This window comes from Canis lupus, chromosome 15 (assembly GCF_048164855.1).
Source record: "Canis lupus baileyi chromosome 15, mCanLup2.hap1, whole genome shotgun sequence".
Lineage (NCBI taxonomy): Eukaryota > Metazoa > Chordata > Mammalia > Carnivora > Canidae > Canis > Canis lupus.
In genome coordinates, this window is record NC_132852.1 from 42,445,383 (window position 1) to 42,472,551 (window position 27,169).

Here is a 27,169-nt window from a genome sequence, read left to right on the forward strand (position 1 = left end):
GTGTTTTATGTATATAGATAGAGATATCACATTTTAAAAATCTATTTATCTATTGATAGACATTTGGGTTATTTCCATATCTTGGCCATTGTGAATAATTCAGTAAACACAGGCATGCTAATATCTTTTTGAATGTTTGTTTTCATTTCCTTTGGATAAATACACAGAAGTGGAATTGCTGAATCATATAGTAGTTCTATTTTTAATTATTTGAGGACCCTCCATACTGCTTTCCACAGTGGCTGCACCAGTTTGCATTCCCACCAACAGCATGTTTTCATGTGCCTGTTGACCATCTGTATGTCTTTGGGAAAGTGTCCATTCAGATTTGCCCTTTTTAAAATTGGATTATGTGTTTTGCTCTTAGGTTGTATGAGTTCCTTACATAGTTTGGATATTAACCCTGTAGCAGGTATATGATTTGCAAATATTTTTCTCCCATTCAGTTTTGTTGATTGTGGGTTTTATTTATTTATCTATTTTCTCTACAGAAGCTTTTTTGTTTGATGCAGTCCCACTTATTTTTGCTTTTGCTGCCTTTGCTGTTGGTGTCAAATCCAAAAAATCGCCAAGACTAACATCAAAGAGCATACCACCTATGTATTCTTCTAGGAAGTTTATGGTTTCAGGTCTTAGGTTCAAGTCTTTAATCCATTGAGTTGATTTGTGTGTCTGGTATAAGATAGTGGCCCAGTTTCATTCCTCTGCACATGTCTGTCCAGTTTCCCAGCACCATTTGTTGAAGAGAATGTTCTTTCCCCGTGGCATATTCTTGGCTTCTTTGTCATAAATTAATTGACTGTGTGTGTGTGTGTGTGTGTGTGTGTATCTGTTTCTGGGCTATTTCACTGATATATTTTTATGCCAATACCATATTGCTGTCAGTGTCAAAAGATTAAATATCTTTTGATTGAGAGATATTCTTTTGAAGTATTAGAAAATCTGACAACATTAAGTTCTACAGTTTGGAATCAACCCAATAATAACTGCTTTCTTCACTAATCTGTTACCTGGTTGACTGCAGAGGCATTTGAGTTTGCCTAGTTTGCTAGAATAAGAGATCAGATCCACACATTATTTATTTGTATTTTTGTTAACATTTTTTTAAGTATAGTTGACACACAATGTTACATTAGTATCAGGTACACAGCTTTAGCTACCATCAGTCCCCATCATGCCATTGACTGTATTCTCTATGCTGTGTTATTTCTTTTAAATGGAAATTCTTGTGCTGCTAGTGGCTCACCTCAGGGAAGAGTAAGGACAGCTCTGTCTGCAGGTGCCCTTTATAAGCTTTCAGCTTTTCCAGGAAGTAGTTAACTATATTTAACATGCTGTTGTTGTCTATTAAGGTATATCAATTTATATGCAGATTGTCTTATATGAAAGAAGCAAACAGTCCTGGTACTTATTAGGGAGTAAATTAGAAACTTACTGTTCACCAGTATTTATCAAAACAGCACTAGAAATGACTTTCCATCAGAATTACTTGAAGTATACACAGTCAGTACACCCTTACAGATATTCTGGTCAAGCAAGCCATATACACCACAGAGAGCATCTCCACTAGACTACATCAGAGCGAACTTCACAGAAATTGCTGTCATTGACCATGGTGTGGCCATTATACTGAGGAACATTTTACAGATTTGTCCCATGAAACTCACCACTGTATATCTGAAGGGACACCAGAGTGAACACCATTTTATTTATTGTGTCATATAATTTTGTCCTTATGGTAAAATTCGTGTCTGAGTATGAGCAATGGTTGTCCGTGAGATGGGAATACATATCAATGTGAATGGTGTGCTCCCCCATAGCAGGGTCTGGACCCCTGTAGTGCTAAGGGGCTGCCTGTAAGCATATGGCCTTGGCATAGGCACTCAGGCAGATCTGAAGCGACAGTGGCTGGAAGATGTCCGCTCTCTAATTCCTCACAGTCGATTCTCTTGAAACGAGATCCGTGGGGTGCTCCTCCACGGCCACCCCAGTGAACAGTTTGAGAAACAGAAGGGAGGAGACACTTTTCTAAAAAAAAATAATTGTCATTCTTCTCCTAACATTTGTCTTGTTTTTAACTCGTGGACATGATGAACTGTGTAACAGATATGAGTGTCCCTTTCAAGTTCCCTACCAAGAGGCTCAGAACCCAATGTGGAGTGCTCCCAGAGCAGACAGCTCAGCCTCCTTCCTGCCTGTCTTTGTTCCCATTCTTGTTTCTTTCTCTTCTTTGGGTCCACCTTAGTTTGTGCTTTCTTGTATTCATCACAACTCTTTGGTTTCAGGTACCAGAAACCAAATTCACAAAGCTCAGGGAACATATCTGGATCTAACGCACAGTTTGGAGCTGAACCCACTGCAGACCTGCCAAGCCCCATCCAACAAACAGGAAATAGAGCTTGTTGTTTTAACAGGACTGATAAATCCTATTCCCTGATACCCTGAAACAAAACTGGAATGTACTGATCAGAATGGTAATAAACTAAGTGCCCAACCACTGGGAAATATAAACATGATTATGATGATGGATTTAAATAGCATCACAGGAGTTTCCTTTCCCACATCCTTCACTGATGCCCTGCTTCTTGGGGGCCCCAACTCTTTCTTGGTCAGTGACCCAGTTTTTACATAAGAGAATTGAGGCTGAGCTGTAATTGTATGGAAGTCTGCATGGTTTTTGTGACTTAACCTGAAAATGTGTCATCATCATCATCAAACTTCCAGAGAAGCAGCTACTGCACTGAAGACCGTGTTTATTCTGTGGTTGAGATTTGGGTCTCCCAAGCCTTTGATGGGAATCATTCCAGAGGGTTTTCAATAAGAAAATGACCTGATTTGAGGCGGGGCAAGATGGCGGAGGAGTAGGGGTTCTCAACTCACCTGGCCCCACCAACTTACCTAGATAAGTTTTTGTGTATTTTTTTATTGGAGTTCGATTTGCCAACATATAGTATAACACCCATATGAGTATGCTCATCCCGTCAAGTGCCCCCCTCAGTGCCCGTCACCCAGTCACCCCAACCCCCCGCTCACCTCCCCTTCCACTACCCCTTGTTCATTTCCCAGAGTTAGGAGTCTCTCATGTTCTGTCTCCCTCCCTGATATTTCCCACTCATTTTCTCTCCTTTCCCCTTTAATCCCTTTCACTATTTTTTATATTTCCTGTACGAGTGAAACCATGTAATGTTTGTCCTTCTCTGGTTGACTTACTTTACTCCGCATAATACCCTCCAGGTCCCTCCACGTCGAAGCAAATGGTGGGTATCTGTCGTTTCTAATGGCTGAGTAATACTCCATTGTATACATAGACCACATCTTCTTTATCCATCATCTTTCGAAGGACACCAAGGCTCCTTCCACAGTTTGGCTATTGTGGACATGGCTGCTGGAAACATCGGGGTGCAGGTGTCCCGGCGTTTCACTGCAACCTAGATAACTTTCAAATCATCCTGAAAACCTACGAATTCGACCTGAGATTTAGAAGAGCTGGAATGCTACAGAGAAAGGTGTTCGCTTCTAACAAGGTAGGAAGGTTGGGGGTGGGGAAAGAATCAATTGGGGGAGCCCCCTGCCCCTCCAGGAGCAGGGCTAAGGCCTGTGGGAAAGCCTCTGGGACAGGAAAGCCCAGCCCCGGAGAAGCAGAAACTTTAAAAGTCCGCACCGGATTCTTCCCGGATAAAGGTGCTCAGCAGGTAAATCAAGCAGAATCGCTGGAGGGGCAGTGGAGCCTCGAGGTTCCCGGAGTCACTAATAAAGGGAGTGCACCCGGGGGACAGTGCGCCACACACTGCGGGCCGAGCTGGTAAAGGGCTGGAGCGCGCGCTCAGCGGGGCGTCCGGGAGAAGCCGGTCTGTCAGGGGGCTGCGCCCTGCTGCCTTCGGGAGCCATGCACCCAGGAGCACGATTCCAGCGGCACAGGCCCCGGATCCCAAGGTGTCAGGGGACACAGCCCACAATCCTGCATTGCCCCGGGACAGGCGAAGGCGGGGAGGGCAGAGGACCGTGAGGACTCTCCTGCAGCTGGGCGCCCCCAAGCTGTGCAGATCAGCGCCCCCCGCTGCCCCGGGAGCATCTAGGCCAGTGTGGACTGGGAGCTGCAGGTGGTTACTGGGGGGAGATGACTGCAGAGCTGGAAATCTGGCCGCCGCCAGTGTTGTTGCTCCTCCTTGTTTCACCGTGTGTCTGGGAGAGGCCAGGCCACCGGGAACAGAGGCCTCACGGGGTAAACAGCTCCCACTGAGCCCGGCACCCGGCAGGGGGTGGGGCATCTCCCCCGGGTACACACACCTGAGAGTCAGCACAGCAGACCTTCCCCCAGAAGAACAACTGGAAGAACAGGGGAAGAGCAACTTCTTGACCAGGCAGCTCTGGAAAGCCCCAGGGCAGTTTGAGGGATTTACAGATATAGAACTAGAAGATACCCCTCCTATTTTTTTTCTTCTTTTTTCCAGTGCAACTCGTTTTTATATCAGACTGTAAATTTCCATTTTTTTCTCTTTTCCCACCTTAACTACAATATTTTACCACCTCTTCATATTTAAATTTCTTCCTTTTTGACTTTAATATTTCTACAATTACAGGTCCTAGATATATTTTCCACTTCTAGATTTCCTTCAACATACTCAACTTAATTTGGAGAGATATACACGATATGGTTTTTATGTTTTGTGTTTTTTGTTTTCTCTGCCTCATTTTGTTCTACAATGGCAGAAGTTAATACCTTCTAAAACGTGACCAGCATGCACCCAGAACCAAGTGGTATACCGTGCTGGTTCATTCTGTGAGATTCCTCATTCCCATTCTGCCCCCCTCTTTTATCTCATTTATGTTTTGGTGGTCAATGGTGGGGCCTTCTACAAGTATTTCTGGTTTATATAAATTTGAGACTGAGCATCTTCTAACATACAGAACTTAAGTATACTCAGAACCAAGAGGATCACCCCCTAGGAGCCCTGAGGTAGATTACATTCTCCCTCCACTACAGCTTCTTCACCACCACCATTTCCCAGTCTCCCCCGCCCTTTTTTTTTCTTTTTTTTCCCCCTCTTTACTTTTGCTTTTTTTCCCCTTTTCTTTTTTTCCCCTCTTCTTTGGGATTCTTGGCCTTTTATTTTTTACCACTTCATTTTAAAATTTGTTTTTCACTTAGTGGTCCTTTTGTTTTATTTCATTCTGATCTTTTTTTCAATTTCTGGTCTCTGAACTCGGCAGAATCATCTAGGGTGAAATTTCTTAGGTTGTGGTTGATATTCTTGACTCAGCCAGCTCATACAGCCACTCTGCACTGGGCAAAATGACTAGACGGAAGAACTCACCACAAAAGAAAGAATCAGAAACAATACTCTCTGCCATAGAGTTACAGAATTTGGATCACAATTTGATGTCAGAAAGCCAATTCAGAAAAACAATTAGCTACTGGTGGCTCTGGAAAAAAAGCATAAAGGAATCAAGAGACTTCATGACTGCAGAATTTAGATCTAATCAGGCCAAAATTAAAAACCAATTAAATGAGATGCAATCCAAACTGGAGGTCCTAATGATGAGGGTTAATGAGATAGAAGAAAGAGTGAGTGACATAGAAGACAAGTTGATAAAAAGGAAGAAAGCAGAGGAAAAAAGAAAATTAAAAGACCACGAGGAAAGATTAAGGGAAATAAATGATAGCCTCAGAAGGAAAAATCTGTGTATAATTGGGGTTCCAGAGAACGCCAAGAGGGCCAGAGGGCAGAAAGTATATTTGAACAAATCATAGCTGAGAACCTTCCTAATTTGGGAAGGGAAACAGGCATTCAGATCCAGGAGATAGGTGCCCCCCCAAATACAATAAAAACCGTTCAACACCTCAACATTTAATGGTGAAACTTGCAAATTCCAAAAATAAAGAGAAAATCCTGAAAGCATGAGAGACAAGAGATCCCTAAATTATATGGGGAGAAATATTAGATTAACAGCAGACCTCTCCACAGAGACCTGGCAGGCCAGAAAGGGCTGGCAGGATATATTCAGGGTCCTAAATGAGAAGAACCTACAGCCAAGAATACTTTATCCAGGAAGGCTCTCATTCAGAATAGAAGGAGAGATAAAGAGCTTCCAAGATAGGCAGAAACTGAAAGAATATGTGACCACCAAACCAGCTCTGCAAGAAATATTAAGGGGGACCCTGTAAAAGAAAGAGGAAGCCCAAAGAAATAATCCACAAGAACAGGGACTGAATAGGTATTACGATGACACTCAATTCATATATTTAAATAGTAACTCTGAATGTGAATGGGCTAAATGATCCCATCAAAAGACACAGGGTTTAAGACTAGATAAAAAAGCAAGACCCATCTATTTGCTGTCTACAAGAGACTCATTTTAGACCTAAGGACACCTCCAGCCTGAAAATGAAAGGTTTACCATTACCATTTACCATTCAAATGGCCCTCAAAAGAAATTTGGGGTAGTAATTCTCATATCAGATAAAGTTTATCCCAAAGTCTATAGTAAGAGATGAAGAGGGACACTATATCATGCTTAAAGGGTCTATCCAACAAGAAGACCTAACAATCATGAATATTTATGCCCCGAATGTGGGAGCTGCAAGGATATCAATCAATTAATAACCAAAGTTAAGACATACTTAGATAATAATACACTAATATAGGAGACTTCAACACGGCGCTTTCTGCAAATGACAGGTCTTCTAAGCACAACATCTCCAAAGAAACAAGAGCTTTAAATGATACACTGGACCAGATGGAATTCACAGATATATACAGAACTTTGCATATGAATGCAACTGAATACAGATTCTTCTCAAGTGCACATGGAACTTTCTCCAGAATAGACCACATACTGGGTCACAAATCAGGTCTCAACTGATACCAAAAGATTGGGATTGTCCCCTGCATATATTCAGACTGCAATGCTTTGAAAATGGAACTCAATCACAAGAAGAAATTTGGAAGAAACTCACACGTGGAGTTAAAGAGCATCCTGCTAAAAGATGAGTGGGTCAACCAACCAGTAAATTAGAGAAGAATTAAAAAGATTCATGGAAACTAATGAAAATGCAAGATGCAAACATTCTCAACAAGATACTAGCCAATAGGATCCAACAGTACATTAAGATTAGTCACCATGACCAAGTGGGATTTATCCCTGGGATGCAAGTTGGGTTCAACACTTGTAAAACAATCAACGTGATACATCATATCAACAAGAGAAAAAACAAGGACCATATGATCAGGAACATGACAGGGATGTCCACTCTCACCACTGGTATTCAACACAGTACTAGAAGTCCTAGCCTCAGCAATCAGACAACAACAAAAAAATAAAAGGCATTCAAATTGGCAAAGAAGTCAAACTCTCCCTCTTCACAGATGACATGATACTGTACATAGAAAACCCAAAAGACTCCACCCCAAGACTGCTAAAGCTCATACAGCCATTTGGCAGTGTGGCAGGATACAAAATCAATGCCCAGAAGTCAGTGGCATATCTATACACTAACAATGAGACTGAAGAAAGAGAAATTAAGGAGTCAATCCCATTTACAATTGCACCCAAAACATAAGATATCTAGGAATGAACCTAACCAAAGAGGTAAAGGATCTATACCCTAAACTACAGAACACTTCTGAAAGACATTGAGGAAGACACAAAGAGATGGAAAAATATTCCATGCTCATGGATTGGAAGAATTAATATTGTGAAAATGTCAATGCTACCCAGGGCAATTTACACATTTAATGCAATCCCTATCAAAATACTACCATGGACTTTCTTCAGAGAGTTGGAACAAATAATCTTATGATTTGTGTGGAATCAGAAAAGACCCCGAATAGCCAGGGAAATTTTGAAAAAGAAAACCATAGCTGGGGGCATCACAATGCCAGATTTCAGGTTGTACTACAAAGCTGTGGTCATCAAGACAGTGTGGTACTGGCACAAAAACAGACACATAGATCAATGGAACAGAATAGAGAATCCAGAAGTGGACCCTCAACTTTATGGTCAACTAATATTCGACAAAGCAGGAAAGACTATCCACTGGAAAAAAGACAGTCTCTTCAATAAATGGTGCTGGGAAAATTGGACATCCACATGCAGAAGAATGAAACTAGACCACTCTCTTGCACCATACACAAAGATAAACTCAAAATGGATGAAAGATCTAAATGTGAGACAAGATTCCATCAAAATCCTAGAGGAGAACACAGGCAACACCCTTTTTGAACTTGGCCACACCAACTTCTTGCAAGATACATCCATGAAGGCAAGGGAAATAAAATAAAAAATGAACTATTGGGATTTCGTCAAGATAAAAAGCTTCTGCACAGCAAAAGAAACAGTCAGCAAAACTAAAAGACAACCTACAGCATGGGAGAAGATATTTGCAAATGACGTATCAGATAAGGGGCTAGTTTCCAAGATCTATAAAGAACTTATTAAACTCAACACCAAAGAAACAAATAACCCAATCATGAAATGGGCAAAAAACATGAACAGAAATCTCACAGAGGAAGACATAGACATGGCCAACATGCACATGAGAAAATGCTCTGCATCACTTGCCATCAGGGAAACATAAATCAAAACCACAATGAGATACCACCTCACGCCAGTGAGAATGGGGAAAATTAACAAGGCAGGAAACCACAAATGTTGGAGAGGATGTGGAGAAAAGGGTACCCTCTTACACTGTTGGTGGGTATGTGAACTGGTGCAGCCACTCTGGAAACTGTGTGGAGGTTCCTCAAAGAGTTAAAAATAGACCTGCCCTACGACCCAGCAATTGCACTGTTGGGGATTTACCCCAAAGATACAGATGCAATGACATGCTGGGACACCTGCACCCCGATGTTTCTAGCAGCCATGTCCACAATAGCCAAACTGTGGAAGGAGCCTCGGTGTCCATCGAAAGATGAATGGATAAAGAAGATGTGGTCTATGCATACAATGGAATATTACTCAGCCATTAGGATTGACAAATACCCACCATTTGCTTCAATGTGGATGGAACTGGAGGGTATTATGCTGAGTGAAATAAGTCAATTGGAGAAGGACAAGCATTATATGTTCTCATTCATTTGGGGAATATAAATAATAGTAAAAGGGAATATAAGGGAAGGGAGAAGAAGTGTGTGGGAAATATCAGAAAGGGAGACAGAACATAAAGACTTCTAACTCTGGGAAACGAACTAGGGGTGGTGGAAGGGGAGGAGGATGGGGCGTGGGGGTGAATGGGTGATGGGCACTGAGGGGGGCACTTGATGAGATGAACACTGGGTGTTATTCTCTAAGTTGGCAAATTGAACACCAATAAAAAATAAATTTATTATAAAAAATTAACAAAAAAAAAAAAAAAAAGAAAATGCTCCGCATCACTGGCCATCAGGGAAATACAAATCAAAACCACAATGAGATACCACCTCACGCCAGTGAGAATGGGGAAAATTAACAAGATAGGAAACCACAAATGTCGGAGCGGATGTGGAGAAAGGGGAACCCTCTTGCCCTGTTGGTGGGAATGTGAACTGGTGCAGCCACTCTGGAAAACTGTGTGGAGGTTCCTCAAAGAGTTAAAAATAGATCTGCCCTACGACCCAGCAATTGCACTGCTGGGGATTTACCCCAAGGATACAGATGCAGTGAAACGCCGGGACACCTGCACCCCGATGTTTCTAGCAGCAATGTCCACAATAGCCAAACTGTGGAAGGAGCCTCGGTGTCCATCGACAGATGAATGGATAAAGAAGATGTGGTCTATGTATACAATGGAATATTACTCAGCCATTAGAAACGACAAATACCCACCATTTGCTTCGACGTGGATGGAACTGGAAATTATTATGCTGAGTGAAGTAAGTCAATTGGAGAAGGACAAACATTATATGGTTTCACTCATACGGGGAGTATAAGAAATAGTGAAAGGGATTAAAGGGGAAAGGAGAGAAAATGAGTGGGAAATATCAGAGAGGGTGACAGCACATGAGAGACTCCTACTCTGGGAAATGAACAAGCGGTGGTGGAAAGGGAGGTGGGTGGGAGGATGGGGTGACTTGGTGACGGACACTGAGGGGGGCACTTGACGAGATGAGCCCTGGGTGTTATACTATATGTTGGTAAATCGAACTCCAATAAAAAAAATACAAAAAAAAAAAGATAAAATGACCTGATTTGACACAGATTGTCATAGCTACCTGAGACTCATCTCTGAGCTCTCATGAGATTTTCACTGCCCTCATCCCCAGGGAGGACCAATTCCAGATGCCATCCCCACTGATTTTCCTGAGAGTCTATTCACTAATTCCTATGTCAAGTAAAGTACTTGGTTGCACAGAGCAGAAGTGGACTCTGCCCCTAACCAGGAAAAAAAGTTTACTGGAAGGATATATAGCAGCACAGATATCAGTGGGAAAGCTGAATAAATGGGTTCAGAAGGAAGGCAGGAATGCAGTGGGTCTGGGCAGCAAGACCCAGATCATTATGCCCAGGAACAAGCATTGGGATGTGGCCACACACAGTCCTCAGTGGACTCTGTCACTCAGTTACCTGTGCAACCTTGGACTCTCTATCCAGGTTCCAAGATTGGGGCAGTGGAATTAGACTGCACAGGCCTTGGTCACATGGCTCTTCTCTCCTATCAGCCATGGAGGGAGAGACATCTGCCTCATTGGCCTTCTGAGTGGACACCTGAGGTCTGTGAGCAGCTTCTCTCTGCTGTCTCAGGACAGAAGTGCTTACTCCTTGTTTAGAGCACTCTAAGCTCTCTGAGTTACTCTGCCCCCCATCCCCTTCCATAGTCCCACTTTCCATAGTCCTGGAACAGATGATCATCCTGACAGGTCATCAGAAGAACAGCAATAGTTTGACGCTGTATCAGAGGGCTGACATCATTCACCTCACTTCCATCTTGTCATGTAGGCATTTTATCTACAGCTTCATCATCACCAGAAGGTGAGTACAGCACAGTAAGATATTTTGAGAGCCTATGTCCACATGACTTTTATTACAGTACATTGTTCTATTTATTATTAGCTATTGTTAATGTCTTACAAAGCTAATTTATAAATTATACTTTATCATAGGTGTGTGTAGAAGAAAGTGTGGCAGAAAAATAGGGTTTGGTTCCATGTGCGGTTTCCTGCATCCACTGCGGGTCTTGGAACACAGTTCCTATGGATGAGGGGGGACGACTATAACATATTTTGGACAAATTTTTACTTATCCAAACTTTGCAATGGGATACTCCATCATTTAAAAACATGTTTGAGCAAACCCCAATATAAGTGTCATTTATTCATAAGTGATATGTATGTACATACATAGCTATTTGTAAATAAAACATACCAGACTAATATTTTAAAAGGATGAGATCAAAACATAGGAATATACATTTTCTTTCTTTCTGTAAGATATTGGGATTGTCCTATACTCTTGACATATGTGCATCTGGGCTTGGTGACCTGCACCTTTTTCCTGCTGGGCTCTCACTCACTGTCTCTACCCCATAGTTAGCTATGGCTGTGGTGATGTGCACCCCTATGCCCAAGGCATGGGCCATAAAATGTCTCTGCCTGCCCTTCCCCAGCAATGAGAACATCCACAGACTCAGGGCAGAGGAGCTAGGGAGCCAGAGGACACTTAGAGGAACCCCTCAGCCCCTAGCCCTCACCCCACTGCTGATGGGCTGTGGGGTTCAGAAAGAACAGGCTTCTTTGTAAACCACTGAAATGCGGGGCCTTATGTGTTACCTGACCTGTACAACTGTACTTTGCTATTGTCAACAACCAAGTGCCCAGGAAGAGTAAACCAGAGTCAAATGCTTCTGATCAAAGTAGTTTCATAGATTTCTTCTTCATGGACAAGCTAAAATAGTATTATGGCTCTAAGTCATTAAAATGTGATTTACCATCTTCTGGTGTTGAATATCACTGAATATTTTATTTTTATACTTTGGGTTTACATATTTGAAGTGCAATAGTTATTTATCACATGGAAATAAAGCAATTACTACAAAACAAATATTAGGAATGGCAGGAGGTCTAAGACAATTGAAGAATGTTTTTAGGTTACCAGCTTATTGGTCAGACAGTCACTATATATAAGTAGCTGTATACACAGGCTGAGCCTGGAAACAGTGTGCTGTGACCATCCTGGCAGGTCCACCTGGTGCTAGTCAGAACTTCATGGAAATAGGCCAGTTAGTCAGATGACCATGAAAATAAGGGAGCATCTGATCAACTTGAAGTATAGCAAATCACTAAATTATAGAACTTCTGAAACTCAAGTTTTTATCCATTCCTCACTTATTTCAACTGATTAAATCCATCAATTTGAAATTTTTATAAACTAAAGACTAAAACTGGCTAGGTTGCCAGCTTTTAAAATATATTTAGGGTTCCTATGTACACCTACTAAGAGTATATTTCATTGGAGAAGAGATGACACTATAGCACTTAACCCCAAACTCCTACAATCTGTACAAAATTGAGGTAAATCACCCCCCACCCCAGGAATTATATAATTTTTTCCTGTGAATTCAATATCCAAGAATTTTCTTTTGATAGCAAGAGCGACAGAGAGGACAGGCATGGAAAGGAGAGCAGTCCCCCAAGGAGAACTCCTCCAGAGCAAGGAGACACGTGTGGTGGAACACATGTGAGCAGGACAGGAGGACTGTCTCCCGGGAAGTCTGACTGCAGCGCATCCCTGATGCATCCTGGTGAGAGTCGCCGCTGCCTGGGAGTGGGGTGAGGCAGATGGGGCACTCATAGGTTTCCCGATGTAGGGCCTGCACCACGAGACGGGAAGTGAGTAGTCATGCAGGTATTAGCTCTGTCATAATGTGAAACTTCCTACATTTAAGTGAGAACTGTATATACCAAGAGACATACATCTTCTAGAAATGAAGTTTCATCCTGTGTTACAGTAACACTAATTATACATATACTGTTACTCTTTTTTTTTTTCATATAATGTTACTCTTTTGGAAAAAGGAAAGGGATAGTAACCACCTGTGATAAGCAATTTTAAAACAAACAAAAATACTTTATAAAATGCTGAACATTAGTGATTAAGATTTCCTTTTAGTTGAGCAATAGAGTGGTCTTTTTCAAAATTCTTGACCCCATGTAGCTGCTAAGCTTCTTTATAAATTTTCCTATTTTTAATGATTTTCTAAGTAAGTTTTTCCTCTGTTGAATTCTCAGTCTCCCTTTCTTCCAGGGCTACTACAGGTGCCAGAGGATGGCAGGCTAGGGCTTGAAGGAAAACCAGGAAGCTACCACAGAGGGCAGTCTTTCCCCTTGGGTGTTTTCGTTATTCACAAAAGGGCATCATCAAACCAGTTTCCAACTGAAGGGCCTTGACCTCACCCCAGACTGGATGACAAAGGTTCAGGGTCGAGGCACAGCCAGGGCTGAGAGAATGGGCCTGGCACTGCAGGGTCCCCAAGTCTCCCCCTGACGTCACCCAGACTCCTGGGGGCTCCACTGCTTCCGGTGAGTGACCCACGCCTACCTGTATCTGGATCTTCTCCCAGTCTTCTTCTGTGAGTTCATGACTACACCTGTCCTCCAGTTGCTGAAGAATACTTCGGTTTATGGCCAGGCAGTGGTCAATTTCCGAGAAGAGCTCCTCTATGTCAGTGTTGTAGGAGCACAGGATGCGGTGACTGATTTCTGTGAACTGGAAAGGACACAGAGGCAGCGCACTAACGCGCCCAGGGGGAGCTTCTACCTGTAGGTGCCAGGGAAGCTCCTTGAGTCCTGACCACCTTTTAACTAACTTTCCTCAGGTCTCTCCTTTGAATAAGACTTTCTGGAACAAGAGACATATGGGTGTTTACCTAATAAAGCCATGTCCAGATAGCTTATGCAGAGATAATCAACAGAGTCCACCTGGTTGTAAGTCTTGGTTGACAAGAAATACATTGTAATTGAAAGTTGAGAGGGGGCAGCCCCCGTGGCTTAGTGGTTTAGTGCCGCCTTCAGCCCTCGGCGTGATCCTGAAGACCTGGGATCGAGTCCCACGTCTGACTCCCTGCACAGAGCCTGCTTCTCCCTCTGCCTGTGTCTCTGTCTCTGTCTCTCGTGAATAAATAGATAAAATCTTTAAAAGAAAAAGTTGAGAGCTAATAAAAGGGAAAAGGAAGTAGGAGAAAGGAATTAGAGCTGCACAGAATTAGTCCCATTTGCCCTGCTCTGGCTGCCTGTACTCTCATCTGTAAATAGGGCTCCATGGTGTATGGCCAGTGCCCCGTGCTCTTACCATCCCTTTCCTTGCCGGCTGTCTTCCCACCATGGTTGCAGATTATGAATGATCATCTTAGCATGACCATAAAAAGAGGGTATTATGCTCAGTGAAATAAATAAGACTGAAAAAGACAGTTACTATATGATTTCATTCATGTGTGGAATCTAAAAACTAATTAATAGGGGGGCACTGGTGGCTCAGTGGCTGAGTGTCTGCCTTCGACTCAGGGCATGACCCAGGGTCCTCGGATTGAGTCCCACATTGGGCTCCCCACAGGGAGCCTGCTTCTCCCTCTGCCTGTGTCTCTGCTTCTCTGTTTTCTTGTGAATAAATAAAATCTTCAAAAAATTAATAAAAAATTAATAAACAAAAAGCAGAACAGACCCATAAATACAGAAGACAAAGTGATGGCTGCCCGAGGGAAAGAGGTTGAAGCAATGGGCAAAATAGGTGAAGGGTTGTGGGAGAGACAAGCTTCTAATCATGGATGAATGGGTCACGGGGATGAAAGGTACAGCATAGGGAATAGTCAATGGTGTTGAAACAGTGTTGTGTGGTGACAGATGGGAGCTACCTTGGGGTGAGCACAGCATAAAGTATAAACTTGAATCAGTAAGTTGTACACCTTAAAATAATGTTAACATTCTGTGTCAACTATATTCAAATTAAAAAAAACTTTTGGGGATGATCTAGATTTTATTATTTTTCTTTATCTTCTCAAAATAGTGTATAATACACTTAGAAAAAAACCCTTTAAGTAGAATTGTTTTTAGAACTTTCTAAAATGGAAGAGCTAGCTACTCTACATCATTCCTGTCCAAAAGAAATGTAACATGAGCCACATCTGTAATCCTAAAACTTGTAGGAGCCACATTTTTAAAAGTTTGTAAAAGGTGAAATTAATTTTAATATTTTACTTAGCCCAATATATCCAAAATATTATTTCAAAGTATATCAATTGAATAAACTATTGAGATTTTTTTTTTCCTGCTAAGTCTTCAAGCTCCTGTGTGTCCCTAGCATATTTTGATTTGGACTGGCCTTACTTCAGGGACTTGACAACCACACGTGGCAGGTGGTGGCCTGTACTGGACAGTGCAGACTGATGGCTTGTGCAGACATGTGCTACAAAGAAGCCAGATCACTGAAGAGTGACCACCGTGCTGGAGGCACGAGAGTTAGCTCACCCAGGGCTGTACAGTGGCTCCTCTGTTGAACATCTGAAGACTGATATAAAACAGCAGTGGAGTCATCTGTTCCAAAGGGCCGTGTTGACATCACCTTCTTGCTCTCTGGCTGTCCTTCCCCAGCACAGAGCTATCTGTAGAAGTTGGCATCTCATCTAGAAACCACAGTTCCCATTCATTTTCTCCTGCTAGGTTGGGTGATGTGACATAGCTCTTCCAGTTGGAAATGGGGTCTCTGGGCCAGACACACAGGGGCCCAGGGACAGCAGAGCAAGAGGCTGGAGGGGACAGTGCCTGCATCCTACAGGGTGGCACGTTGCACTTGTGGGTGGGACCAAAGCTCCTACTCTGAGTCACTAAAACTTGGGAGTTACTTGCCCCAGCAGTTAGAAGCCCTCTGATTTAATGGTTATACCTGTCTTGTGTTGTTAGGCTTGGTGAAGTGAACTAAGCCTGTCAGATTCTCAAAAACAAGAAGTTAGGTGAGTGAGTCAGAGGGACGTGTGTTCTAGTCTCCTGGACATCTCGTGTGTGTGTTCTTTGTTTTTATGTGGACCCACCTTGCAGAATATGTGTAAGTCACCTCCAGAGCTACTTCTCCAAGGTCAGACCTCAGTGCCTCGAGGGATGAGGTTACCCTTCCACTTCTTTTCCTCCCCTAAGCAGCCTTGGAGACACACAGGAAGGTCTTTGTCCCTGGCTGTTACAAGAATGAGTGCTGGGCTTCAGGGAAAGGAGATGCTGGGACACAACAGGTGCTCCCATCGCTGATGGCTTGTGGGGGGGTAATTGTGTGTGTGTGAATCTTTCAGGCACCTTTGTTTTGGGGGTTTGCTTGCAATTCTTTTTTAGCCATACAGATGCCCCCTCCCCAGATTAAAGTAGTTTGACTTGCAATTTTTCGACTTTACAAAGGTGTAAAAGTGGATGTCTGAATGTGGATCTCTTCTGGGGCTAGTGACACGTGGTCTGATCTCCCCCCATGATGCTGGGTGGTGGCCGCAGCTCCCAGCAGCCAAGCAATCACAAGAGTCAGCATCCGATACACCGACCGCCGTCTGTACCCACACAGCCGTTCTGTCGCTTTGGGTACAGTGTTCCATGCATTACAGGAGCTACTCGACACTGTCAAATAGGCTTCATGTTACACAGTTTTGTCCAACTGCGGGCTAACGTGAGAACTCTGAGCACACTTAAAGTGGGCCAGGCTACGGTGTGATGTTTGGTAGGTTTGGTGTGTAAAATGCATTTTTGATTTAATGATAGTTTTGATTTATGATGGGTTTATCAGGATCTAGTGCCATTGTAAGCCAAGGAGCGTCTGCACTTAGAGGCCTGGAGGAAGATGCTCTTCTGTTAGGAATCAAATTCTATTTCACTGACCCTAATTGTAATTGCCAGGCAACTGTGGCTTAACTTAATTTCTTTAACTGACAGTGTATCCTAGGGCTTTGATTTTAATTTTCTTTGTTCTTTGGCCCTTCAGCTATTTGATAATCTCTACATAAAAGATTGAGAGAAGAGTTCCTTACTGCGTAAAAGGGGGGGATTCCTTGGAACTCTGTATGTTGGCCTTCTGATTCATGTTAAATGATCCATATGCTCTGTGAGTTGGGAGTGAAAGTGATTTCCCATATATTCTTGGAATGGAGTATAAGATCTTCTCTTCCTTCAAAATTATGCCTCAGAAAAAAAGAGGTCACATTCTATTCTAGACCTTAGAAAGGATTTCGGGTTATGTGGCATATTCTGAAATTATTTCTGAATACAGAAGTGCCGTCTGGAGAAGATGCATGAGTGTGAATGATTGATTTGGATGCTCATTCTCAAGTGTAGTGCTGGGACCAGTGGCATCCCCAGGAGCTTGTTGGAAATGCTGATTCTCAGCTACACCCCAAAGCTGCTGGGTCAGAACCTCGGCAGTAGCAGCCAGCTGTGTTAGAAATGTCTCCCCAGGGTACTCTGATGCTCGCTCAAGTTTGAGAACTGCTGTTGCAGAAGTTACCTGATTGATTTTAAGAGTCAAAGTTATTTACAAACAGCACTCATCGCCATTCCTGGGGGTGTGCCCTCCCAACTGCGGGTGTTAGGTATCACTATGAGCTTTCAGAGGTCCCTTAGAGAGCAACAGAGTAAATATGGAGATGGAGGGCACACACACACACACACACACACACACACACACACACACAAGTTATATTAATGCATATGTTGTGTGTGATGATAGATGTATGTATGCCTGGTATCGCTGAAGGCATCCCAGTTGTTCTAACATGTGGGTAAGTTCTTGCAGCTTGAGATAAAGCACTTCCCAGGTGGCCCTGGTGAGGACAACCCTAAGTGTCACCTTACCAGGTGCTCCTCCTCCTGCCTTCAACAGTGCTAATGGCACATGCCTTGCTGCTTTCATTACTATAAATCTGGGGGCTGGGATGCTGGACCTTGACACCATACGGTATTTTTCAAGGGTTCCCACTCCATCTTTACATTTCTCAAGGGCCGAGGATGTGCACTGACCATGGCAGGCACTTCAGTGCTTGTTGAAAACATGGCTTTGCCAGTTTTGCAGATGCAGCAAGAAAATCTGGGGAGGATAGATCCTAAGGCTCAGTATGCTAATCTTAATGCTGATAGCAAAACAGTCAATACATGCTTGGGATATGTTACGATATGTGAGAATTATAAACTAATTCTATACTCAAATGTTTGATTTTTCAAAAGATACCTATATAGAAGAAACAGATTTATTGCTTTAGTCATATTCCACAAGTTTTGCTATGTATTTTGCTGCTAATTCTGTTCAAAATACTTTCTAGTTTCCATTTTAATGTTTTCTTTACCAACCAGTTATTTAGAACTGTTTCTGAATTTATGTGTGAGATATTTCTAAGATACTTAAAAATTATTTTAAATTTCTAGCTCTGTGATCAGAGACCATGCTCTACACATTTTAATTCTTTACACTGTGACGGGAATGTTCATGGTCACTTTTTATAAGTGATATGTTTGATATATTTGTGGTTTGAAAGAGCATGTATGATGCAGTCACTGTTCTGTGTGTCCTCATCCCTAGTGCCTTTGCTTTATACTTGTTTTGTGTGATGTCAGTACCCGTCTTTTTCTGTGTCGAGTTTTCCGCATGTGTATGTGTGCGTGTGGTATGTCTGTGCGTATATCATACACATTTCATTCTTCTTTTCATACATAAGAGTTACCTGCAACTGGGCTTGTTGCCACTGGCATGTTCAGTCCAGTCTGCGAGATTGCTCTGCGTGCATCCCGTTCTGTTTTCTACTTGTCCTGCCATCCGTTTGTTTTTATCTCTGCTCTTTTCTACGGTGGAAATTTCTATCTCTATTATTCTTTCTCCTGATTTGAAATTCCATTTTACTTCTTTTAGTGGTTACCCTAGAAATGCATATTGGAATTATTAAAGTCGAAAGTCAATCAGAATTTCCCTCCTCTCACATAAGCAAGGATCTTGGAGCCCTTGAAGTGGATATTCTCCTGAGGGATGGCACTGTCATGTGTTCAGGAGCTCTCATCCTCTCTTGAGTCCTATATGACATTAGTAGTCTTGCTTTACAGAGTCAGTGCCTATTCCCTGTAGCCACATTTTGCCAGTTCTTTGCACTTCACCCATTCTTGCATCTTGGAATATGGGATCATTTTCTTTCTTCATGAAAAGCATCTTTCAGAATTTCTTTTAGCAAAGGCATTTTAGTGACACTGTCCTCATTTTTCTCTGAAATTGTCTTTCTTTTGCCTTTTTTTTTTTTTTTTTAAAGTAGTGTTTATGCCCAGCATGGTCCTTGAACTCACAACCCTAAGATCAGGAGTCACACGCTCCTCTGACTGAGCCAGCTATGCACCCCTTGCCTCTGTTCCCAACTGGAATTTTCATTTGGTACACGTACAATTCCAGGTTGGCTGTTACTGCCTCATCCGTGACACTGAGATGTGAGGTCTTCTGGCTTCTGCTGTTACTTCCTTTTTTCAAAATTTAAATTCAGTTAGCCAACATACAGTTCATCATTAGTTTCAGACATAGAATTTAGTAATTCATCAGTTGTGTATAACACCAGTGCTCATCACATTTCTGCTGTTATTTCCAAGAAGTCCGCAGCTTCACTAAACATGCATTCTTCTTCTTTTTAATTCATATTAGGGCCTTTTATCCTTGGGGTGTGTAAGTCTGTGTATACACCCTTTCCCATATGAAAAATCTGTAGTCTTCTTGCCTTAAGCTGCCCTCTCTGTGCCCATGCTCCCTCTCTCTCCTGAATTCTAGTTCCTGGATAGATCCCTTCGTGTACTTTCCTCAGCGTGCCACTTCCCTGCAGCCACTTCCATCGCAGATGGTGGCTCAGAAGGAAAGGGGAGCACGAGGAAACCCAGAGTCCCTTCCCTGCTGTGAGCCGAGGGCTCAGACTTAAGTTTTGTTTAGGCTTTTATCTCTTCGTGTAAGAGTTAAATATGCATGCATGAGGCAGGAGATGCAAACTGTGTAATTTTGGAGATTCTACATATGAACTAAATGCTTTTAAGTGACACTTAAAATAGGCATTGTACAGCATAAAATTTATGCTAATAATTTAAAATTTTTTCTTTGCTTGGAACAACGTTAAAGAGCAGATAAAAACCACCAGGGCAGGGAGAGAGAGGCAGGCAGACTAAGAATGGCCAGAGAAGAAAGTTTTGGTTTTGAACAAGGGTCCCAGTGTTCACTGGGCAGTGTTCCCGGATTCTTTCTCAGCTCAGCCCTTTGCTGAGTGTCCAGGTAGAGCTCCTGCTACTCTCACCTCAACAAGGGTGCACGCAGCTACTTGCCACCCCTGCACCTGTGCTCTCTCGATTGGCCCCTGGTACAGGCCACTGGAGCCCCTCACCCTGTCTGTGAAGCCCCTCCAGTTTGGTTTCTATACCTCTCCACCCGTCGCCCCCCCCCCCCCACCTCTTGCTCCCTACTTTGCTCCCCATCCCTTTTATGACTCTCACTACTTTTTGAAATTTACATTCTTATCAACAGGTGTTATTTGTTGTCTCCCCCACAGGAAGGCAGGTGCAACAGACAGGACCCCCGACCCCAAGGAGGTGGTCCTAGGGATTAGGAGGCTAGACAAGTTTTGCAAAGCACAGGACTGTAGGCTTTGCAGGCGTCAGTCACCGGAAGCCTTTGGAATAGTTTAATGTATATTTTTGTATCTACTCAGCCTGCCTAGCAAACATAATGTCATTTTCACACTTGTTAACAAATCCTCCTTTCTTCCTTAGTTGCAATTAGAAGCATTTCATAAATGAGAAAAATAACAATTCCTTTTATATGTAATGATGGTTAAGGACTTTTTAAAAATTATTTATTTATTTATTTGTTTGTTTGTTTATTTATTTATTTATTCATGAGAGACACAGAGAGAGAGGCTGAGACATAGGCAGAGGAGAAGCAGGCTCCATGCAGGGAGCCCGATGCGGGATTTGATACCAGGACTCCAGGATCACACCCTGGGCCAAAGGCAGGTAGGTGCTAAACTGCTGAGCCTCCCAGAGATCCCGGTTAAGAACTTTTAAAGCATAGTTTATCCAATCTCAGCTAAATAACGTTGCCATTCAGTGTTTGCCTGGTGAATGATTAATGGGGTCAGTACAATAGTGTGGGAATGGCTGAGCAACAACAGGGCCCCTAGCTCGCAGGAAGGCCAGGTGGGAACAAGGAGGGCTGAGTGGAGGGCTCAGAGTCACAGGGGGAGCAGGGAGGGGTGGGGTGGTGCTCTCCTCTGATGCCCGAGTTGCCTTTTTGGAGCACTGCCTTCACCACCTCTTATTTGATCCCGAAATCCCCATCCTGGGTCTGTCTGGAGGCTGTGATCCCTTGGGGCTTGGCGCCAACCTTTCCTCCCACTCCTTTCCTATAGGAATTTCCCAGCCGGCCAGTCATTTACGGAATCCCGTGAATAACTGTCCTATTTTCCTGTTTGCATTGTTCTTGCCTGCATGTGTGCCCCGTGTGCGTGGGCTCCTATCAGATGAGCTTGCACTTTCAGCTCTCACAGCACACTTTGGCCCCTTCACTCCGCACTTAGCATTGGCTGGATGCTGTTATCTTTTTCCTGTGTGTATTTCTTATCTCCTCGAATGAGTTCCTTAGATTCAGAGAAGCACCTGATTCATGCTAAGGTCCTTAGCATTCGTTTAAAAAAAATCTTGATTTTAAGTTTGCAGTAGATTAGAAATGAGGACACATATATGCCCCAAAGTATATATTCTAAAGGAGTGCAGTACAATAATCTTTTTGGGATTAAAAAAAGGAACAATGAGTATGAGGAATGATTTTGAAGTTTTTTCCAGCTATCAAGATTCAACAAGGCATTGGCGTTTAGCTTTTAATCATAACACTCACATTAGCTTGTTACTACTTACACAAAAATCCTTCAGTATATATTCATAGCAGATTTCTAACAGTGACCTGGTGTGACCTTATTCTTGTTGCTTCCCATATTCAAAAGTTAGCAAGGGTGATGTTTATAAAGTTAAATCAACATATACTTATCGATCACCTATAGTGGCCCATTCAAAGCCATGTCCTAAATATAGCTATTATTAACTATTTCTGAAATCTCAAGTTCTTATGTGTTCAGTATCCTTCTTGCTTTATTTCCCTACTGTTATTTGGGTCTGATACCCTTAGTAATTGACAGGGCAAGAACTGCCCCCCCCCCCCAAAAAAAAGACAGTTCTAGTTTTTAAACCAATAGTTAATATTAATTCTACAGAAACAAAATGTGTAAAATATTCAATTTTAAGAAGAATGAATATCTTCATATGTTTTTCCTTTTAAGTCTTGAATTTCAGATATTTGATAAGAGTTTAGGTTATTGATATGTAAAGCAATTACTGGTCATTTACAAGTAACATACTGGCTAAACATTAAAAAAAATATATACTAACAAAAGTACCCAGGTGAACTTTGTCTGCCTGGGAGGCCTCACTAAGTGATCCGTCTGGATGTCAGCAAATTGCTTACTAATGTGTTGACTTATGACCACCCTCAAAAGCAAAATGAAAAGCCTGGAATTTACAGCATATCAATGAATCAGTTGATAAGCTTTTACTGGTTTAATATCCTCCCAGTCTTGCTGCTTGGAGCCACTTCAAGTTAGCAACAGAATGTTTGCCATCTCTATGTGATAAAGGAAGTCAAAGGACTAAACAAACTTTAAGACCATTATGCTGTTTGGTGAGATGTAAATGAAAAAAGTAAGAGAAATCTCACGAGGAGGGTGTGGGAGCGGGCAGCCCCTAAAGTCAACCACGGCATCTGACAAATCACTAACCTTACTTTTTAAACAATGGTCAGGACTTTTAGCGTGGGTGGAGATAATATAATGCATTTGAAAAGTTTTAATTGCGGCAATAAAAGACCATACCTCAATTATATGACATATGCTAGCAGACTTTCTAGATAAGGATCAAAGACAGTCAAGGACCAACCACTGCATTCTGGGCAACACTTGGGTTTTCTGTACACACTGGTGACAGGTATGAGCACAGCAGCTTTCCTGACCTTTGCAGGCAGCTCTGATCCGAGTGCCCCAGGACCGCTGTGCCATCCCCGACAGCTCCAGTGCCTGCTCAAACAAACACGCTGCTGACACTCTGAGGGACAAAATCCAACATTTGATCTGTTCGCTTCTTTACACACGACTGCAATCTATTTGAAAGAACCCACATGATGACACCGCATCACTTTGTTCTGGTTCAGTTTGTTAGGAATGTGCCAATGATATTTTAAAGCAAAAAGAAATTCTCAGTGTATTGAAGCATTACTGTTTGCAGAAAGATGACCTCTGTATTTTATTAATTAGTTAACATCCAACAGATGCATGGAGACTACAAAGAGACTTCATTAATCCCCCGTAACGGAGGAAGGACAAGACAGGCCGGAGTTCTGTTACAAGTAAGAGAGGTCAATTTATAAAAACACAACGACTTGAGCTAATCTCATCTACAGTATTAAAAACATGTCCATCTTGGGGAGATCTTGAAGCTCTAAACAAAATAAGCATCTCCTAATTTATTGTGCCTAAGAATGTCATACTATTATCCTTCTTTTGCCTTTCTTTCCTATTAATTACAGACTTTTCCCCTGAAGGTAACATATTGTTACTGCACATTTTGCTTTGTAAACTTTCTAATTTCCAAAATGCAAATGCTAGATCTCTAACAGCTGACTGATCTACAGTTCATGCACATTTAGGTGGTGGGGAAGGTGGTGGGTGAACAGGCACATGAAAAGGCATAGGCGTCAAAAGGCAGAGCCGAAAGACAAACTTGAGTAGGAAAACCCGGCATTTCTGGAATGCCAATGACTATGTTACAAAGCTAGACTCCCACCCAGAGGAGCCTTGATAAAGTCATTGTTCATTCTGGCTTTGGAATTTGTTTTTTTTAAATGGTGGATTACTAGGAAAGCTACACACACTGCTGCTCCCGAAGCTGGACTTGAGTGCACACGTTCAGTTCTGAAACACCAGCAGGATGTAGTGAGAAACCCAGACCAAGAGTTGTATTTTTATTTCAAATATTTAGTTTGTGCTTTCTTGATTTTCAAGCTTCATGTTACTGACAAGCTTATGTTAAACAAAATATTTTTATAGGTATTTAAAGGAAAACAATTAGTTCAAACTTTTAAAACCTAAAACAAGTTTGTTTCTTGATGAGAATAATTGTTTCTATCATTGAAAAATGCTATTTAAATATATGTTTAAAAAAGATTTATTTATTTATTCTATAGAGAGCAAGCGAGTGAGTGTGTGCGAGAGAGTAGGGTGGGGGAGGAGCAGAGGGTAAGAACCCCAAGCAGCCTCCACACTTAGCGCAGAGCCTAGTGTGGGGCTCAGTCCCGTGACCCCAAGATCATGACCTGAGCTGAAACCAAATGTCAGACACCAAATGACTGAGCCACCCAGGTGCCCTGAAAAATGCTATTTAAATATTTTTATAAAATATTGTTTACCATTAAACTAAGACAAAAGGTAGCCTTCTGTGAGGGCAGTTCTAGGTGATGACTGCTCTCTCCACGTATGCAGGGCACGCAGTTGCTTTGTGTGTCAACATTTATTTGTTATTAGGCTGCTCTGCTTCCAAACTGCAGAATACTTATTCTACTCATGTGATTATATCCTTTAAAAAAAGCACAATAGCCAGAACCCCTAAACTGTAATATATGTATAAGCAAATACTCTATGGTTACTAAAAGTTCAAATAAAGACGATTATTTTGCTTGCCACCAATGACACCTGGTGTATTCCTACAGTGTTTCTTCTGCGGACCAGGCTTTAGAGAGTGGGAGTGCCACTAGAGCAACCATGCAAACCACTGCGTCTAAGCAGCTGCACAGAGCTGGGTGCCCACAGTCGGAGCTCTCTGACCCCACAGACATCTGCTAGGTTGTGACATCTATTGTGCTCACTGTGCCCCCCTCCCTAACAGAGCGGGCTATATTGTGTTCTATTAAGCCTGTTTATTCAATTAAAACGTATTTAAATGGAAGATCCCTGGGTGGCTTAGTGGTTTAGTGCCTGCCTTTGGCCCAGGGCGTGATCCTGGAGACCCGGGATCTAGTCCTGCATGGGGCTCCCTGGAAGGAGCCTGCTTCTCCCTCTGCCTGTGTCTCTGCCTCTCTCAATCTCATGAATAAATAAATAAAATCTTTTTTTTTTAAAGTATTTAAATGGCTAACCCACTGTGGAACATTTTTTGGGATAAGTATGAAGTAATGTACCCCCTCCTTGACATGAATGCCTCAATTTCCCATTTAGTGGATTTTCCCAGTTACTATTTTTTTTCACTGATCTGAAATGTCTCCTTACTGCAGACTGAGAGGAAAAAAATTAAGATTATAATTATTTTTTCCAACTTTGTTGAGATAGAATTGGCATATAACATTGTGTGAGTTAAAGGCATACAACCTGATGATTTGATACATTTATATCTTGCAAAATGATTACCATGATAGGGTTAGTTAATACTTGCATCATCTCACATAATTACCATTTCTTTTTTTGGTGAGATCATTTAAGATTTATCCTCTTAGCCACTTTTGAGTATGTAATATTGTATTTTTTTTTTTTTTATTCAAGGTCTGTCCACGTTGTTGCAAATGGGAAGATTTCCTTCTTTTTCATGGCTGAGTAATATTCCACTATATGGATACACATTACATTTTCTTTGTCCATTTATCCATCCCTGGACACTAAGGTTGTTCTATGTCTTGGCTTGTTGAGAATAATGCTGCAGTGAACACCGGGGTGCAGGTGTCTCTTCCAGATACTGATTTCAGTTCCTTCAGAAGTGTGAGATTGCTGGATGACATTGTATTTCTATTTTTAACTATTTAAGGACCCTCCATCCTATTTTATATAGGGGTCATACCAATTTACATTCCTGCCATCAGTGCCCAAGGGCTCCCTTTTCTCCACATCTTCACTGACACTTGTTATTTCTTGTCTTTTTGATGGCAGCCATTCTTTTTAAAATTTCTTTAAAGTCTTTTATTTATTTATCATGAGGGACACAGAGAGAGGCAGAGACACAAGGTAGAGGGAGAAGCAGGATGTGGGACTTATCCCAAGACCCCAGGATCATGACCTGAGGATGGCAGCCATTCTTACAGGGGTAAGGTGCTCACTGTGGTTTTGATTTGCATTTCCCTGATGATCAGTGATGTCAAGCACCTTTTCATGTGTCTGTTGGCCATCTGGATGTCTTCTTTGGAAACATGTCTGTTCAGCTCCTTTGCCCATTTATTATTATTTTTTTATTATTTAAATAAATTTATTTTTTATTGGTGTTCAATTTGTCAACATACAGAATAACACCCAGTGCTCATCCTGTCAAGTGCCCACCTCAGTGCCCACCACCCAGTCACCCCCACCCCCCGCCCTCCTCCCCTTCCACCACACCTAGTTCGTTTCCCAGAGTTAGGAGTCTTCATGTTCTGTCCCCCTTTCTGATATTTCCCACTTATTTTTTCTCCTTTCCCCTTTATTCCCTTTCACTATTTTTTATATTCCCCAAATGAATGAGACCATATAATTTTTGTCCTCCGATTGACTTATTTCACTCAGCATAATACCCTCCAGTTCCATCCACGTTGAACCAAATGGTGGGTATTTGTCATTTCTAATGGCTGAGTAATATTCCATTGTATACATAGACCACATCTTCTTTATCCATTCATCCTTCGATGGACACCAAGCTCCTTCCACAGTTTGGCTATTGTGGACATTGCTGCTAGAAACATCGGGGTGCAGGTGTCCCGGTGTGTCATTGCATCTGTATCTTTGGGGTAAATCCCCAACAGTACAATTGCTGGGTCGTAGGGCAGGTCTATTTTTAACTCTTTGAGGAACCTCCACACAGTTTTCCAGAGTGGCTGCACCAGTTCACATTCCCACCAACAGTGCAAGAGGGTTCCCCTTTCTCCACATCCTCTCCGACATTTGTGGTTTCCTGCCTTGTTAATTTTCCCCATTCTCACTGGTGTGAGGTGGTATCTCATTGTGGTTTTGATTTGTATTTCCCTGATGGCAAGTGATGCAGAGCATTTTCTCATGTGCATGTTGGCCATGTCTATGTCTTCCTCTGTGAGATTTCTGATCATGTCTTTTGCCCATTTCATTATTGGATTATTTGTTTCTTTGCTGTTGAGTTTAATAAGTTCTTTACAGATCTTG

General features: G+C 42.2%; 1 protein-coding gene across 5 annotated transcripts in view; it reads right to left on the reverse strand.

Annotated features, from left to right (window-relative positions):
* The window catches only part of RNF32 (ring finger protein 32), a 61,286-nt gene that overhangs the window by 5,484 nt on the left and 28,633 nt on the right, over positions 1–27,169 (reverse strand). For 2 of the 5 annotated variants that reach the window (XM_072776832.1, XM_072776833.1), the window contains exons 8-9: positions 13,513–13,680; positions 11,915–12,784 (exon numbers count right to left, since the gene is read on the reverse strand). In XM_072776832.1, the coding sequence (XP_072632933.1) occupies positions 12,533–12,784; positions 13,513–13,680 (420 nt within the window). In that variant the 3' untranslated portion in view covers positions 11,915–12,532. Of the gene's footprint in view, positions 1–11,002; positions 11,167–11,914; positions 12,785–13,512; positions 13,681–18,815; positions 18,843–27,169 lie in introns of those variants that run through there. The other 3 variants (XM_072776834.1, XM_072776835.1, XM_072776837.1) reach the window with 3 other exon arrangements.